Raw genomic sequence first — 19247 nt, forward strand, 5'->3', positions numbered from 1 at the left:
AGGACCTAGGCCATGAAGATACTCTGTCTGGAAAATCCAAGTCATGATGCCTATCAATCTTCTCTTCTAGGTCTCCTTGGACATGATACTACAATGAATAAAACCTGGCTCCAGAAATTTCATGACTGCACATGTGATGAGGCTATAGGACAAAGATGCACATGTATGAGCATGAGTCTATGTGTAGGTCCCAGGATAAGGGGGGGGGGCAGTGCTCATAACAGTAGATTTTTCAAATTTTGCTCTAATTGTATTTTTCTTAGTGAAAGTGGTATGGCAGCTACCTTCAAGAACATGCAGAATTAGAGAAGGAGGTAGATGTTTCACATGACAAAGTATAATGTGTAAAATACACGTAACTCAAGAGCTACATGTCTGATGTTCAGAGATCTGAAGAAAGGCTTTCAGCACAGTGTGCACATCTTCGATCTGTAAATCTGCAATTTAAAGGGTGATACGCACAAGAAATGAAAAAAGATGAGAAGGCATGGACGGGCTGTGCTGTCTATCACAGAAGGAGTACCCAAGTTGATGGGGATTACAGGTCTAGTGAAAGATTTGTTTATTTAGGCTTTTCAAGTCAGCCATTTGGCAATTGAGAACTGAGGAGCTTCCAGTATAGTTTGCATTTTGAAAATGTTAACATAATGAAAGAGAGGCAGGATGGTATAATGGCTAGAGGGCTAGCCTTCAGGCCAGGAAGCCCTACATCCAAGTCCTATCTCTGAATTATACTATGTGACCCCTTAGTGCCCTAGGCCAGGGCTTCTTAAAGTTTTTCCCCTCACAACCCCTTCAGTGCTTCTTAAACTGTGGGTCTCTACTTCTGACTAAGTAACAGAAGAGCTACCAATCAATCTGCATGGGTGGAAGGAATTTCCACATCAAGATTCACTCCTCCCCCACTTCCCCATCACCATGAAATCTCAGGTCCAGACCCCTCCTTATCCCTAACCCCCAAAGAGCCAAAAGCATACAGCATCTATGAACAGCAAAAAAAATTGCAATCAATGTAAGTGGCATCATGACATTGTATATCTTATACAAATACTTGGCAGTATTTTTGAGAGCACTTTCTTAAAAAGATAAATTTAGCCAATCTTCTTAACAGACTATATAGAGTCTAAGCTAAATTATTATGAAGACAAAATAGTCAATCAAAAACAGATACTTAATATCTCAACTGTCTTCCATGTTTTTCTTTTTTTCTAGCCTATCCATTCTCAACCAATCAATATTAATTAGCATTAATTATCAATTAGCATTAAGTGCCTACTATGTACCAGGCTCTGTGCTAGGCACTTGAGACACATCTACAAAAGATCAAACAATCCCTATTTGCAACGGACTTACATTTTAAAGAGGGATATAGCAAATACATATATAAGCATAGAAAGCACAAATATAAAGTGAATAAATACAAATATATATGAAGTAGTTAAATACAAGGGAGTTTTGGAGGGAGGGCATGAGATCAGGAAAGCCTCCATGTGGATGATGCCCGAGTTTTGTCATAAAGGGAGAGGAACTCTATGACGTGCAGAAAGGCACCGCATTCTAGGCACGAGGGACATTCAGTGCAAAGGCACAATGTTAGCAGGTAGTATATCGTGTGGGGGAAACTGAGAGATGACCACTTTGGCTGGATGGAAGGGGAAATATAATGTCAAATGAGGCTGCAGGAAGCCATTGAAGGTGACTGAGTAGGGGAGAATCACATGGTCAGATCTGTGCTTAGGGAAAATGACTTTGGCAGCAGTGTGCAGGATGGACTGCAGTAGAGAGAGAGAGCTGAGGCAAGGAGACCAATAAGGAGGCCAATGCGGTGGTCCAGATGAGGGGTGATGAGGGTCTGCATTAAGTCTATGTGAACGGAGAGAAGGCGTTGCCTCTCAGAGATGCTGAGAAAGATTTTTGAAAGTCGACCGGACACGTGGGAGAGTGAAGACTCCAGGACGACAGTAACTCTAGGAACTTGGACACTGGAAGGACTGTGGTCCCTTTCCCTTGGGAAGAGGGGAGGGCTTAGGGGGAAAGATGATGAGTTCAGTTTTAGATGTGTGGAAGTTAAGATAACCCTAGGACATCCAGTTTGAAATGCCCAAAAGGCAATTGGCAAGGTGGGACTGAAGGTCAGGAGAGAGACAGTGGCTAGATATACAGATCTGGGAGTTGTCCACGTGACAGTTAAACCAATGGCAACGATGAGGTTACTGAGGGAAAGGGAAGAGAGAAGAGGGTCCAGGGCAGAAGTCTGGGGAACACCCCCACCCCATGCCATGAATGGCATGATATGGATGATGAGCCAGCAAAGAACCTTCAGGAGGAGCAGTCAGATGGGGGGAAAACCAGAGAGAGTCACATCACGAAAACCCAGAGAAGAGAGAGTATTCAGAAGGAGAGGGTGGTCAGTAGATAGATGGAGAAGGATGAGGACTGAGAAAAAAATCATCATATCGCTATTTAAGAGATCAATGGTAACTTTGGAGAGAGCTGTTTCAGGTGTGTCATGAGGTTGGCAGTCAGATCTGAAAAGGATGAGGAGTGAGTGAGTGGGAAGACAGGAAGTGGAGGTAGCAAATGTAGATGATTTCTTTTCAAGGACTTTGGCTCAGAAAGGGAGGAGGGATATGGGATGATAGTTTTGAGGGGATGGTATGATCAAGGGGGGGAATTTTAAGGATGTGGTAGACTTGTGCATGTTTGAAGGCAGTAAGGAAGGAACCCACTGATAAGCAGAGGTTGAAGACTGGAGAGGGAGGGGATGAGTGAGGATGCAACCTGTGGGAGAAGATGGGAGGGGATGAGATCAAGTGCCCATGGAGAGGTGGGCTGGCCTTGGGAAGGTTGGCCTTTGCTAGGGACTGGAGAAAAAGAGACAGTGGGAGATGACATCAAAGGATTTTGAGATGAAGAGAATGGGAGAAGAGGGAGCTGATGTGGATTGGCTTTCTTTTTCTCAGTAAATTAAGAAGCAAGGGCCTCGGCTGAGATAGCGAGTGGTGAGGGGCTTGAGGAGGGAGGAGAATACCTTTGGAATAGCTCCTGTTGGGAGTGAGACAGAGAATCAGTTATGTAGGAATGAAAAGGGCTACCTTGCTGCAATGAGGAGGATGGATAACATGAACTGGTAATGGACCAAATCAGGATGGTTGTGAGACATTCTAGTTAGAACGCAGCAAGTTTAACTGAAGGCTTTTGCCTCTAAATCTTTTAGGACTTAACTAAAAAAAAAAAAGACTTTTCCTGCACAGAGAAATGGAAGTATAAACTTTGCATTGCTAATGGTACAGTGTTTTGTCTCTCATATCTTGTTCGGCTTACACACCAGGAAAAAGAGTTCATATGTAGTTGGTTTGCTTGTTTTTGGAGGGAGGTGATTAATCCAGGCCAGGTTCCCTATCCCTGGTCCAGGCTGTACCATGAAGGAAATGAATGCTGCCATTCTAAGTAAAAGAGGCCTTGGCATGTGCTTCTCTAGTCTGGTGAGAACTCCTGCCAATGGTAGAACAGTTGATGGTAGAATCAACTAGCAGAACACAAAACACGACAAAATGGTGATAAAGGAACTGTACAAGCAGCTAGTCTCACCTCCATGTCTGGCTAGCAAGCCCCTTTTTCATAACACAGTGGCATTTTCTTTATCAAAGTTCTATCCTAATATTCCAAATACTACAATGATAGGCACGAATAAAGCAAACACACAAGTAAAAGACAAGCAGGTTTCGCCATGTCTTCCTCCTAGTAGGCAGGGCTGCCCAGACGGTGGCTCTGAAAAGGTTTTCCTCTAACTCAGAAGTTGGAAATAAATGTTCAATGTGCAACACCACTAGCATTTGTATGTACATTTAGTTTTTCAAAGACAATACCAAAATTTCATTTTGAAGTCTGCAAACTATCGTCCAATGAGTTTGACCTCAAGTTTTGACAAAATTCTAAAACACATTATTCAAAAGAATGGTTAGGTAACATCTCAAAAAGGAAACAGCGATCACAAAGAGCCAGAAGGGCTTCAATAAGAACAGGTCATTCTAGAATAACATAATTTGCTCCTCTGACAGCTTTACTGGACCAGTGGATGATCAGGGAATGAGGAAGTTATAGTTTACTTAGACATAAGCAAAGTGTTTGACAAAGACTCCTATGCTTTTCTCATGAACAAGATGAAGAAACATGGGCTAGAAGATAGTATAGTTTGCTGGCTCTGGAACTTGGTGAATAGCCAGGTGGCAAGAATCCTCATTAATGGTTCACTGTCAACTTGGCCCAGGGGATCTGCGCTTGGCCCCGGTGCTATTTCTCATTTTTATCAACGACTTGGACAAAGACTTATCTGCAAATTCAAAAGGTATGCCACCCAACACAAAGTTAGATGGGATAATTAACACACTGGATGACGACATCAGGATCCAAAAAGATCTGAGCAGGCTTAAACTATTTTGGCTAAATCTCATAAGTTGACATTTATTAGAGACAAATGGAAAGCGTTATACTTAGGTTAAAAAAAATAACCCGACAATCTTACTAGTACAAAATAGGAAGAGTTGTGAAAAGGTTTCTCTCTACCTTTGAAAAAAGAGGAGGAAGAATTACAGTCTAAAAGCTCAAGGAGTTGACATGTGGTATGACCGACAAAAAAAAAGCTCACATAATCTTAGCAGACATTAAGAAAGGCATGGTTGTGAGAAGTGTGGAGGTAAAATTTGTGTTATACTTTTGCCCTGGTCAGACCATATCTAGAGTACTTTGTTCAATTCTGAGCTCCACGTTTTAGGAAAAGACACTGATATAACCTTAGAGCATCGAGAGAAGGAAGCAGGATAGCGAAAAGCCTTTAGAACATGCCATCAGAGGACTGGATGAAGGGAACGAGGAAGTTTAGCTTAAAGAAAAGGAGATTGGTGGGGGTAGGCCATGGCACGAGAGCTAATTTCAAGCAGTTGAAGGACTGTTACATACAAGAGGTATACTTGCTTGGCCTCAGAGGTAGGATCAATGTGTAAATAGTGGAAAGAGAAAAATTCAGGTTTGATATAAGGAAAAAAATTTCCAACAATTAGAATTATCTAAAAATGGAACAGACAGCCTTAGACAGTCATCAGAAGATAGTGGATTTCCCCTCATCAGAGGCCTTCAAGCAGAGGCTAAATAAGCCCTTTGTCAGGTACATTGTAGTAGGGCTTCCTATTATAGTAGGGGTTAGATTCTCATTCCCAAAGTTTTTCTCCACCACTTTCAAACAGTGCCTATTGACATTTACTCTTGGGGCAGCTAGGTGGCGCAGTGGATAAAGCACCAGCCCTGGAGTCAGGAGGACCCAAGTTCAAATGCAGCCTCAGACACTTGACACTTAACTAGCTGTGTGACCCTGGGCAAATCACTTACTTATCCCCATTGCCTAGCCAAAAAAAAAAAAAATTACTCTTTACATAGTCAAGAAGGAAGTTCAAAGGGACTAATAGAAACTTAGCCAATTTGATGAATATATAATATTTTAAAATGCTAGAGGTAAAGGTCAAATAAACAACTTTAGATATAAAAATCAGTATAATTTTGTGATGGACTACTTCATTTGTGTACACTTTTTTTTTTTAAAGAGAAGCAACTGAGGTTAAGTGACTTGCCCACAGTCACACAGCTAGGACGTATTATATGTCTGAGGTTGGATTTGAATTCAGGTGCTCTTGACTGCAGGGCCACTGCTCTACCCACTGCACCACCTAGCTGCCCCTTGTACACTTTTTTAAATGTAAGAAAAGGATACTATTATTGCTACCTTCTTGTGTTCCTACACACACACACACAACACACACACACACACACACACACACACTCAACTACATTAAAATGAGTAGAGGGAAATTCATGATAAAAGAAGTAACCAAAGGTTTTGCTGTAAAACATTCACTTTTAGTTTATGAAATTTTACCTCAAGTGACCTGTCATGTCGGAATCCCCACACACAGGCTGCAACAGATACTGGGGAGACAAAGAACAGCGGCATGAAGACCAGAAGCCAAAAGTGGCTTCCCCTCTCAATCCTGTCACAGACCAGAACCTCAAACATCAACAGGAGCAGGTGGATGCCCACAGCAATTAACATGGCTTTAAACTCCACACAGGTTTCTCCTTCTGCTCTAAAAATGGTCATGAGGAAAAGAAAAAAGAAAACACCAAATATCTCAGTTCAAATTTCTGTTAGAAATAAGTGTTCTAAGCAATTTAGAAAACTTTTACAGCCTTATGTGCAAAACAGTACTCATATATTCATGTAAAGAAAAGTAAGAAAGATTTAACGAAACTTAGTTTCTTAAATAGAATCTTAAAAATGTAAAGGACCCACCCCACATGGAATCAAATGACAGCTGAGAGAACCAAACTAAACTGTCCCACCTTGTAACGTGATTTATTTTATTTTGAATTTTTTGGGGTCTGGGGCTGTGATTGCATTGGTATGGGGATTTCATGGTGAGGAACTCCCTCTGCCAATGAAGAATGTAAGAAGACTCATAAGTAAAACATCAGCAGATGCTTCTCTGTCCAGTGAACCTCAGAAGATGAAAGATGACATTACTATACCAAGTCTAAATGCTGCCATTGGTATGTTTGCATACAACTTGAAATTCAAGTGTAACTTTCTTTTCCAGGTTTATTACCACAGCCTCATACCCTTTTATATATCTTAGGAGCAGAGTTTTAGAGCTGGAAGGACCTTAAAAGCCCAACTACCACAAGTGCTAGAGGGAGAAACTGAGGCCTGGAGAGGTTAAGTGACTTGCTCAGAGTCACACAGGTGGCAGCAGCTGTTGGCAGAGTTGAGATTCGAACCCAGTTCTCTGACTTTAAATCAAGCATTCTTTCCACTGTGCCACAGTGAGTTTATCAGTAAATAAGAAACTCTGGAAATGACAGTCTATTCTAATACAATTTAAAAGCCTCTACTCTCTCTAGAAAAGCTGAGCAAGTACCAGAGAAGGGGTGGAGAGAAGGAATAGCTGGATAACTCACAAATGCTGCCCACTCTTGAACTGAGAACTGCTTAGAAAGTATTTTTTTTTCTAAAACCTTAGAGAAGTCAAATAGCAAGTAGAATTAATTATTCTCACTTTAATCAAAAAAATAAACAAGAAAACACAGAGGCAGTTCAGTGTAGTGGAACAACACTGGACTGAGAGGCAAGAGCCTGGGTTCTAGCCCCGGTTCAGCCATTTCATCCCTCTAGGCCTCAGTTTTCTCACCTGCAAGATGGGAGGATTTAACTAGAAGATGTCTAAGATCCATTTCAGCCGCAACATTCTATTACTCTATGATTCAAAAAAATAGAAAAAAAAAACACTCCAGGTTTATGCTCAGATGACTATCCCATTTTTTCCCCTCTACAAGTCACATGCTCTGTATCAAAAATATATTTTTTAAAAATGCAGCTCAGTACCTCATGTGAAGAAAAAAGAACTCACATAAAATTATGATATACTTTTATAGCACAACCTTGCCAACAACCATTATATTTACATATACAAAACAGGGTTTCTCACTAAATTTTAAAATCATTCACATATCTATGACATGCAGTTATCTCTGCTAAACTTATCAGAATCTAATCACACATTCTCTCTGATAAAGCAATCTTACCGATACTGGGGGTTACGTGCCCAGACTCCAGTTCCAACTGAGGCGCCAACGATGACCATTAATTTCCACAGCCATATTGGAGCAAAGACAGCCCAGTAACTCCACTGAATAATGCCATCTAGCCGAAGGGCCAGCAGCACGGAAAACAGCAGCAGGCAAGCATAGATGAGGAATTTACTTAAAAAAAAAAAAAAAGAGTGAGCGAGAGAGAGAGAGAGAGAGAGAGAGAGAGAGAGAGAGAGAGAGAGAGAAACAATTGAAAAGAATTTTCTTTGGCAAAGCATGATTGGCATTGTGAGAGAGAAAACTTAGGTTCCTTGAAGCATAAAAACATTCTCTACCCAGGGCTGTGGAGACTAGTCATTTAGTCATCCTGACTTTAATTACTTGTGATCTAAATTTTTCACAACAAAAACAATAACAAAAAGAAAAAGGAAAAAAAAATCATACAATACGTTAATTCTAAAAAGAGGTCTTACTAAGTCCTGGACCTATATGTATAATCATACTGGTGATTTCCCCCAAGCACAAAAAAATCCTGCAGAATCAGATTCACTTGGAGGCTAGGACATTTCCTATGATTTTTAAACGCAAAGGTTGCCAATGAAATTGCTAAAAGGGGTTTAATTTCATCTTGGAAAAAAAACGAACTATATCCTCCAGTGTCACCAAATGGTAGTGGTATTGACCTCTGGGCATAAGTCAGGCGTTTTGGGTTCAAATCCTAGGTCTGACATTTGCTGTTTATTTGTGTGACTTGGGACAAATCTGTTCACCTTTCTAAGCTTCAAGCTTCCTACTCTGTAAAATGGAGCTAAAGTTTGCATTAATTTACTCGTTGAGTTGATGTGAAGAAAGCAATCTGTAAAGCTTACAGGGCTATATAAATGTGTCAGTATTATAAGGCTTCTGCTCAGGTCTCTACTTCCTAGCTCTTCCTCTTCACCGGTGAATAGAATGAAAAGACTAAGAACAGTCAGAGGAAGAAACAGTCAGCAGTCAGTAATACCTTTTGGGAAGCAAACAGAGCCTTGGTCAAAATACAAAAGCTCTTGTGTCTGTTCTTCCTCTTCTCCTCCAGGGAAGAGTAGTCTTCTCACCCCCAACTACTATCTCAAGCAGAATTGGGGGAAAAAAAATACAATGAATGCTTCTTTTCTCCCTTGCATTTTGTAAACTAATACATTTTGTTTTAATGCAGTTGATAGATACAGACAAACCAGCATACTTAGTATCTGCAATGTGTATTCCTCCATGCCATACTCTGCCCTGGTCAGACTTCCTTGATGCCAGAAAGCTGGGTGGGCTTCCCATATATCTCTGACACATCCTGGCTGTGTGACCCTGGGGAAGTCCTGGCACCAATTCCTCAGTGTTTCAGCCAATTCTCTAAAACTCTTAGGGGCAGAGAAGGTGCTGCCCAGCATTAGAAGAGAAGTTCCTTTACCTAGGAGTTCTATCTACCAGTGAAATCCCAGGTCCAGTTCCTAACACCATCCCTATTTTTGTGTGCAAGTGATCCTTTGTTAAAAACACAGGAGGTGGGGCAGCAAGGTGGAGCAGTAGATAGAGCACCCGGCCTGAAGTCAGGAGGACCTGAGTACAAATCTGGCCTCAGACCAAACACTTGACACAAACTAGCTGTGTGACCTTGGGAAGTCACTTAACCCCAATTACCTAAAACAAAAAAACAAAAACAAAAACAAAACCACAGGCAGCACTGCTTCAGTCTGCTGTGTTGAATCTAAGCAGGAGGGGCCCCATCCCAGCTTGCCTTCCTTTACTTACCTGTAGTCGGTGCATAGATTAGGATATACTTGCTTCACTTTACATCTCTGCCTACAATTTTTTCCTCATATTTCTTCATATTCTTTGTTCCTTGTTGAGGTGCTCACAATTTACATACAACAATCAATTTGTACATCATCCGTAGATACTAGATACTAGAGTTGTTAGGAACTTCCTAGGCTTGACAATGCAGTTTCAATGACAAATTGTATTATTTAGAGGGACATTTCTAGCCTTGACATGAGCAGAACCTTGTGAATAGTAAACAAAATAGAAATTTCAACTGGTTTAATTCCAGATGCAAAAGAGTACTATATACTAATAAGGAAGTATACCAAACCATTGGTGTCAAATTCAAAGAGAAATAGATCCCTGTGAGAGACATAGATTTAGAAAACCCAAAATTAATATTATCTGTATTGTTATTACATTTTTTTTAAGGCAACTGGGGTTAAGTGACTTGCCCAGGGTCACACAGCTAGTAAGTGTCAAGTGTTTGGTTTGAGGGCGGATTTGAACTGAGGTCCTCCTGACTTCAGGGCTGGTGCTCTATCCACTGTGCCACCTAGCTGCCCCTGTTATCGCATTTTTATTTACTTTGTTAAACCTTTCCCAATGATACTTTTATCTGGTTAAGCAGGCTTTTAGTGAGGATAATACCTCTGTATCAAACCATACCATAAAAACAAAATTAATGTGGTTCACAACACACCTAGAACACGAGAGCTGACAAAATTAAAAGACTATCTGTGTAACTGAATTAACTACTGGGAAACACAATTACTAACATTATTAACAAAAGGGAAATGTTTTTACCCATATTTTATACTCTGAGCATAAACAGCCAAAACTGAGTAACAAATGGCCCAGCTTAAGGAACACATACTCTGAATTACCATTTGGAGTAGTACATCTGGTTTTAGAATTTAATTCAAGGTTTTGATTTGATTTGATGAATATTTCCCAAGTCCAAATGTCCCATATATCGTTGCTCTACCTGTGATCACTTAGGGCAAATGAAAATGCTAAGCTCTCAGACTAGGAAACCTAATTCTGGGAATTTTAAGACACTTCTAAAATGCTTCCTTCATCTCTTTGACCCTGCCAGCCCTGCACTCATTCTTCAAGAGCACAGGAATGCTCATATTTAAGAAAAGTATAAATACTCTGCTCAAGCTTAACATTCAAGGAGTAACTGTCAAGCCACTTGGTTCCTTTATGGTTTCCTATCCAGGCTCGGGGTTATTTCCAAAGAAGATTTTCAAAAAGGTTTTGAGCAATGGGAGCATCACTGAACTAAGTGTACATTCAACATCCCAAGGGGACTTCTTTAAGGGCCAACAGTCGTTTGGATTTATGTACCTTCATCTGCGTGTGGTTTTCTGGCCTGTAGAATCAAGGTTCCAATCAAAGCACCTCTTTAAATGAAAGTTCCTCATGACATAAAGTGGTTACTTGCTTCTGGGTTAACTTCTAGAAGTGATCAGGTTGACTGCAATGAAATATAACTAAGGTTGTTATAGGGAAGTCTTGAGTTTTTAGAGATGGTTTGAGATAAGAGATTAAAAAAAACCCACCACATGGAAGGGTAGGGTAGGAGTGATCTCTCAACCAAATGAACAGCTGGCTAAGAAGATGGTATCTGAGAACAGGATTTGGATTTCTGAATCACAACTTAAAATATAGCGGTAATGGGCTCCTGGCCAGGGAGATATTAGGGATGGTAAGATTCTACTTGTTGAGAGTCTTGCAAATCTAATTAGAAGAATTTTAAATTGAAAAGGAAGGGGGATGGAGAAAACTGCCTCCAGATCTACACCAAACTAGATACCATAAAGGGTAGCTGCAATGTGGGAAGAATAGCAATAGAGATGCCTAGCAATTCAGAAGACAAAATCCAATAAAATCACCAGCAAGAGAAAAACCATGGCCTCAGATGTCTGCACGTAAATAAAAAGCAAGCCAAACAACAGATCTGAATGCAATGAGACAAATGTGCAATCGTTACAAAGTGGCTCTGGAAGGACATACCTTCATCAAAAGAAATACCCACTGACCCTGGGCCTGATCTCTGAGGCCAAGGACAACAAGTCTGATCTTTCACATGACAGCCCCTCAGGAATTTGCATAACACTTCAAGAGTTTCCTAACAATTCAAATACTAGGTTTTTGATGATAGATTTTTGTTGTTCAGTCATTTTTCAGTCATGTCTGACTCTCTGTGACCCCATTCGGGGTTTTCTTGGCAAAGATACTGGCGTGGTTTGCCATTTCCTTCTCTAGCTCATTTTACAGATGAGGAAACTGAGGCAAACAGGGTGAAATGACTTGTCCAGGGTGTCAAACCTAGTAAGTGTCTGAAGCTAGATTTGAAGAGAAATCTATCCATTGCACCACCTAGCTGTCCCATTGATGACAGACAGCATATATGATTTTTATTTCTCAGGATGCATATTTTTCACATAATATTCACAAAGTAAAATTAAGAGGTGTCCTTACTTCTTACCAAGGCTAACCCCTCTACCTGCTTAAGTGATCCCATTCCATCCTCTCTCCTGTACCAGATAACTTTTTATCATCCCCACTCTATCACTTGTTTTCAATCTCTTCCTTTCTACTGGCTCCTTCCCTACTACCTATAAATTTACCCATTTCTCCCTCGTCCTCAAAAAATCCTAACTTGATCCTTTCATCCCTGATAAACTATCTTTTCTACCCTTTGTGGCTAAGCTTGCCTCAAAAAGGCCTTCTATAATAGGTACCTCCAGTTTCCCTCCTTTCATTCACTTCTTAACTTTCTATATTTTGGCTCCCAACCTCATCATTCCACTGAAACTGCAGGTTACCAATGACTTCTTAATTCACCAAATCCAATGGCCTTTTCTCAATCCATATTCTCCTCGACCTCTCTTCAGCTTTTGACACTGTTGATCACTCCCCCGCTCCGTGATACTTTCTTCTTTCTAGGTTATTGGCACACCCCTCTCTCCTGGTTCTCCTCCCACCTATCTGACCACTGCTTCTCAGTCTCTTTGCCAGATCCTCATCCAGATCACCCTCAGGATTCTGTCCTGGGTCCTCTTCTCTTCTCTCTTTCTCTATTGTTTCATTTGGTAATCTCAAAACCCCCATGGATTTAATTACCATCTCTATGCTGATGATTCTCAAATCTACCTATTTTGCCTGACTTCTCAGCTGACTTCCAATCCTGCATCTCCAACTGTCTTTCAGAACATCTTGAACTGGATGTCAAATAGATACCTTAAACACAACTTGTCAGAAACTGATTCTATCTCTCCCCCTAAGCCTCCCCCTTCCTATTACTGTAGAACACCATCCTTCTAGTCCTCCACTCAAAACTGAGGTGTCATCCTCCACTCCTCACTATCTCTCCCCCTCTCTTACCCCCTATATCCAATCTGTTGCCTGATACTGCCACCACCTTGAGGCAGGCCTCTATTCAGCCACCAAAGTGATTTTTCTAAAGCATAGATCCAACCACGTCACCCCAAACTCTTACTCAATAAACTTTTAACGGCTCCCCTATTGCCTCCAAGAGCAAATACCAAATCCTTTGTATAGAGTTCAAAGTCCTTCATAACCTAGCCTCTTACACCTTACTCTCTGACATAAACTCTCTGCTCCAGTGATACTGTCCTCCTGGCTGTTCCATGACCAAGATACCCCCCCTCTCAGCTCCCAGCATTGTTCTCCATCCTCATTTTACCCACTGTCTTCCCTGGCTTTCTTCAAGTACCAGTCAAAACCCCAGCTTCTCCGAGAAGCCTTTCCCAACCTCTATTAAGTTTAGTACCTTCCTGCTCTTAATTATTTCCTATTTACCCTGTCTATAGCTTGTTTGTATATATTTGTTTACTTATTATCTCCCTCACTAGGTTGTGAGCTCCTTAGGGTGAGGACTATCTTTTGTATGTTTTTGTATCCCCAGAGCTTAGTACAGTGCCTAGCACATAGTAGGTGCTAATGTTTACAGACTGAATGACTGGAGAAAGAAATACTATACCCAATTCAGCCAGTATAGTTGATGCTCAAGAAGTAGATGACAGAGGCCTATTTATTCAATATGTTTTATATTACAATTCCTCCAAATGAATTTTACTGAGTAACAAAGCCACTGCTTATCCACATAGGTTCAAGATATACTTAAAACTTTTAAAATGTAGAACATGAAACCAACCTGATTTCTTCTCTGATCTACTCCTAATGCTAGGGATGGGAGGGGGGGCAGGCTTGGCAGTGGGTTGCAGTGAAAAGAATGCTGAATTTTGAGTCCGAGAACCTGAGTTCAAATCTGGGCTCTGTCATTTACTACCTATGGCACCTTGGGCAAGTTACTTTACCTTTATGGGCATCAGTTTCCTCAGCTACAAAATGAGGAGAGTAGAATAGATCCAATGATTTATGACTCAATCTTCTCAACAGTTTTTTTTTTTACAAACAATCATGGAGAAATAATTACATTTATAGTCATTTAATTCTAGCTACACCATTAAAAAAATCAGCCAATATAAATATTTTGATGACACCTATTAAAGTTCAGCCATAATCCTGCTGCTATTTATTTATACTGACATGGCTTTATTAATGTGGCTTTAAAAGATGTAACATACTGACTTTTTAAAACGACTAGTTGATGAGTCCTCTCCTTTCCTTCCCTCTCTTCTTACCTTGCCTCCCTTCCCCCTCAGCTTCATTTAACAATCCATGCTGGAAGGATGCTGACCCCAGACTCTAATTTGTAGAAAAGGATGCCAAGATCTCAGTTCTATCTTAGAGTTTACATGCTTCGGAAGATGGCTCTTAGGCCACAGATATTGGGCAGCCTTTTTTATCCCCTGCAGTATCTCTGAAGTGGTAAGGAATCTCCAGCTTTCATGACTCTAGAAAAGGATTAAAGTAGTCACACTGATGCTCTGGATACATGTAAACCAGCAGCTACTCTGAATTGAGGTTTAAAAATCCCATGACTAGGGTGCCCCAGTCATTAGAAAGCCTCATTCATGCAGGTAATGACTGCTGATGAAGCAAACATATCTGATTCAGCAGGTCTTAACTTGCTGTGAAACTAGACAGTAATTGTGAAAAGAATTTCATGATGCTGGAAATAGGCTCACAGCTGTTACCTGGTAACCCAGCCTGTCCATTTGAGTGCTGAGAAATCAGCATCAGCCCTAACCTGAAAAAAACATCCTGGTCACTTCAACTCCTATAGCATGGGGGGAAAAGGCTATCCTAGACTCAGAAGGCTGGAATGATCCAGGTCCACTGTTGAGTTTAGGAACCTGCCACAGCTTTGGGCCTCTCCCATGAGAAATAATGACGATTTGTTTTTGATGGGGGGGTGTGAGGGGTAGGTATGGGATACCCATACTTCAGGACTCCATGGAAGTAGTAGTTGAAAATAACAGCATGAGGTTTCCCCTAAAGGCTTCTAGATTGTAGGATTCTCTAGGGAGCATGAGACTACCACTGCTTCTTAGAATCTTGGAGCCAGGGAGGGGCCTTATTGATCATCTAGTTCAGAGGTTCTTAACCTTTTTTGGGGTCTTGGATCCCTTAGGCCAGGGGTGGGGAACCTGTGGCCTCAACTTGTGAAGTTTGGATTCAGTCAAAGGGCTGCACTTGAGGACCTAGAGGCCACAGGTTCCCTACTGCTGTCTTGGGCCATCAGTCTGGTGAAACCCATGGACCCCTTCTCAGAATGTTTTAAAATGCATAAAATAAAATAAAATACCTGAATTTACAAAGGAAATCAACTATGCAAAAATATAGCTATCTATCCATCTATCTATATTTTAAAAGTACATGGAATCCGGGTTAAGAATCCCTGATCTAATCAAATATTATTGTTTTACAATTCTAAGTCCAAAGAGTGACTCAATTATTATCAACGGCAAATTTCACAGAACCGAACCAGTTATTCTTTCTTTTTTTATGTAAATAGTATTTTATTTTTTCCAATGACATGTAAAACCAATTTTCAACATCCATTTTTAATGAGATTTTGAGTTCTAAATTTTTCTCCCTCCATCTCTCCCTTTCCCCCTCCCCAAGAAGGCAAGCAATCTGATAGCCCAGTAATCTTTCTATTACATGTATAGTGCCTTTTAAAAAGGGAGCATTATAAGGCAGGGACCCACACTCTCTAGCACAGGTTGTCTCCCTAATTCAACATTGGATAATAAGTCACCTGAAGGAAAGGGCACAGAATGTGTGTGCTTTTTCATTTTTCTGTACCTAGCACAATACTCGCCAGCTCAGAGTGGGAAACTCCAGTCAAGGCAGACATCTATTAAGTCATGGACAGGGTTCCTGGGGAATTGTCTGAGGTTAAGCAACTTGCCCGAGGTCACTAGGCCACTCTATCCTGGTGGTATTGAACTGAGGTCTTCCTTACTCAAAGCCTAGAATTCTATTCACTGTACCAGATTACTGCTATGCCTGGAACACGGGGCCTAATGTTTGTTGAATTGATGTTGAATAGCACCAAGTGTGTGTCCCAAGGACCCTTCTTAACATGCAAAAAGGAAAAGATTCCATAAAGGCAAGTCTATTGTGCAAAACATATCAAATTCTTCAACAGTGCCAACTACAGCCTTTCTATCCCTTCTAATCCCACTAAACTGATGTAAAACTCTGATTTGTTAACATTACCAATCAACAGTCTTTAGTTTCAAGAGAAAAAAAAACACATCTCTTGGAATCTCTACAATCCAGTTCATTCTTAATGACTTCAAAGTGTGCCAATACAAAAATACAATACAAAAGATAGTTAAACTACAATACAAAAGACAGTTTAACTTTTCAAGTATATGTAGCTTGTAGTAGAATTAAAATAATAAGTTGATAATTATCAAATGCCTGTTTTGGGATACAAAATTTTCTTATACTGATCTCAGAAGAAACGCAACATACCAAAAATGTTAGAAAACAAAAACAAAAAAACTCTTGCTAATGTTTTTGTAGCTGCAACAGCAAAGTTCTCCTTGCCAAACCCTTAGTCAGAGGGTCACAGATTGGGAGTTGGAAGGGACCTTGGAGATCATCTAGATCCCAGGTCATCTGACTCCAAATCCAGTGTTATACCATGGGTAATTACTTCCAATTCCTTTTGAATTTTGAATTGTTTGATTATCCAACAAATTTGGAACACTTTTTGGCAGGGAAGTGCTGTACAATCACTGTCACATTTCTCGTGAGAGATCCAACTCTCTTCACCGCTAAGACAAACAGACCAGTGGTCCCAGGCCACACAGCAGGTTCCTAACATCATAGCTCTAGATCAGAATAGGGCCCCAGAGCTTATCTAGTCCAAGTCCCTCATTTAACTGATTAGGAAGAAAACAGAGGTCCCAGGAGATTAAATGATTTGCCCAAGATAACAGAGGATTTGAATTTAGATCCTCAACTCCGGAACTAGTGTTTTCTCCACTGTACCACAAGTTCAGTTTTTAATAAGTTTTCTCATTCTCTTCATTAAAGAAACTCTCTTTTTTTTGGCACTTTATTTCTAATTCCACCCCCTTCAATCCATTCTTCGCATTGCCAAAACTCTTAATGTTTGCCTGCATACATTTCAGCATGCCACTCCTCAAACACCCTGATTGGTTTTCTACTGCCTACCAAATCAGGGTCAAACTCCTCTTTCTGGCATCCATGGGCCCCCACAATCCTATGTCATACAACTTCATTTTACTTCTCTTCAGGCATCATGTGCTGTCCTCAAGAAAACTGAGCTATTCTCTCTGTTCTCCTTCAAACCCCTAACTCAACCTGCACCTCTTCCTCATGTATACCTCTGCTCACAGTATTCCACAGGTCTGGAGGTCCACCCCCTCAACCTTTCTTATCTTAAGTTTCTACCCCATCCTTTAGAGTCCACTTCACACATCACCTTCTCCAAGAAGTCCTTCCTCATCCCCTTTATTATTTTGAAATTCTCTAATGAACCTATCATGTAATGTATGTTTTATACCAGTTCTACCCCCCCCCCCATATAGCACTTTGGTAGATCTACTTAGACAGAACCTATGTTTTATTTAGACTTTATATACTCTTCCCCTCCCCCTTAGCACAATGCTCTGCAAACAACAGGCACTTAACACGTTTGGTGAATGAATGCAGATCAACCATTAGCTCTTAGTGGCATCTGCTGTGGTAGTGGAAAACCCATTTCTGAAGCATTGAAAAAGTTCTCCATTCCCCATACAACATACCTATAAGGCTAACAATGATGCAGCCTATTTCTATCACACACACACACATATACACACCCCACTACAATGTATGCCTCTATATTACAAAACTTCCAGTGACCTTTTTCCTGACCCAGGATTTTTGCCTAGAATATGGAGTGTAGGTTCCACAGAGGCATTGCTGTATACAGGATGACAATTATAGCCTGGTTCAACACTAATGTGATGAGGAAAATCATGACTCTCTGCCTCAGTTTTTCCATCTGTGAAATAAGGAACCCAATTCTTGATTCAGTCAGTCAGTCACCAAGCATTTATTAAGCCCATGTTATGTGCCAGGTATTGTGCCAAGCTCTGGGATACAAAAAAGGGCAAAATTACAGTCTGTTCTCAAAGAGCTCACAGTTTAATGAGAGAGAAAAGGTTCAAACAATCGTATATATAATATATATATTATATATATATAATATATATATTATATATATATAATATATATATATAATATATATATATTATATATATATATATACATATTTATATTCACACATACAGCATAAATGGGAGGTAATCACAAAGGGATGGCTGTAGCAGTACCTACCAAGCTGTACAGTGAAATAAGAAGGTGGAAAATTCTAAGTTTCTCATTAAAAGATGCTATGTAAGGCAAGTACCAATATATGTTGCCATCAACTCTAGGCTGGGTTCCAGGTACAAATTCAGCAAAATAAACAAACAAACAAATAAATAGATAAAAGAAAAATCAAGGGAGATCAAAGCACAGGGTTGCTAAATCAAGGAAAACCTGAGGGGTTTAGAGTAGTAGGGCCAGAGAGCAGTGTACTAACACAAGGGTTAGAGAAATGAAAGAGGTCTGATGCTAAGCCCTGCAGGGCAGAGGGGGTGGGAGAAAGAGCAAGGGAAGGAGAAGGAAGTGGTGAAAACAATGAAGGGGGGGAGGGAGTGGAAGCGGTCCCTTGGTTGGGGGTGGGGGTGTGTGGGGGTGTGTGAGAGAGAGAGAGAGAGAGAGAGAGAGAGAGAGAGAGAGAGAGAGAGAGAGAGAGAGAGTGTGTGTGTGTGTGTGTGTGTGTGTGTGTGTGTGTGTGTGTGTGTGTGTGTGAACTGACAACTTGAAAGCAGACAGTCAACGTTTGGCCTAGGAGGGGTGAGGGGAACTGATGATAATGTCATGGGAGGAGAAGAATGAAGGAGAGAACAAGGGTCGTTTACAGGAAAGGACCTTTAAATAGGAAAAGAGAAAGCAGAGGGGCCCACAGATCGAGCCTCAGGATCTCTTTCCTGGTTCCCCGAAGCTGCTCTCGCTGCTTCCCCCCACCTCCTGCTTCTTCCCTCCCGGTGTCTCTGGCCCTTCCCTTCCCGGGGGGCGCTGCGCGGCCTCACCTTGGGTTAAAGTCCTGGAAGAGGCCCCTCAGGTTCATGGCGAAGAACTCCGCTGCTTACTCCTCTCCTTCCTCCCCGACACCGCTCTAGTCGCGCGTCACAACGGATTCATGGTGCTACCCGTCCCGCCGTTGCTTCGGGTCCGTGTCTTTCCTCTTTTGCCTTAGCCTCCTCCTCCTCCTCCCCCTTCTCCTCCTCCCGAGGCCCTAGAGG

General features: G+C 41.1%; 1 protein-coding gene across 3 annotated transcripts in view; it reads right to left on the bottom strand.

Annotated features, from left to right (window-relative positions):
* The window catches only part of TMEM185A (transmembrane protein 185A), a 28230-nt gene extending 8985 nt beyond the window's left edge, over nucleotides 1–19245 (bottom strand). The window contains exons 1-4 of one of the 3 annotated variants that reach the window (XM_078147908.1): nucleotides 19035–19244; nucleotides 10783–10912; nucleotides 7633–7809; nucleotides 5930–6137 (exon numbers count right to left, since the gene is read on the bottom strand). In XM_078147908.1, the coding sequence (XP_078004034.1) occupies nucleotides 5930–6137; nucleotides 7633–7691 (267 nt within the window). In that variant the 5' untranslated portion in view covers nucleotides 7692–7809; nucleotides 10783–10912; nucleotides 19035–19244. Of the gene's footprint in view, nucleotides 1–5929; nucleotides 6138–7238; nucleotides 7305–7632; nucleotides 7810–10782; nucleotides 10913–19034 lie in introns of those variants that run through there. The other 2 variants (XM_020975041.2, XM_020975042.2) reach the window with 2 other exon arrangements.
* Nucleotides 19246–19247: the final 2 nt, after the last annotated feature.

The sequence above is a fragment of the Phascolarctos cinereus genome, unplaced genomic scaffold (genome assembly GCF_003287225.1).
Source record: "Phascolarctos cinereus isolate Bilbo 61053 unplaced genomic scaffold, phaCin_HiC Scaffold_8;HRSCAF=390, whole genome shotgun sequence".
Taxonomy (NCBI): domain Eukaryota; kingdom Metazoa; phylum Chordata; class Mammalia; order Diprotodontia; family Phascolarctidae; genus Phascolarctos; species Phascolarctos cinereus.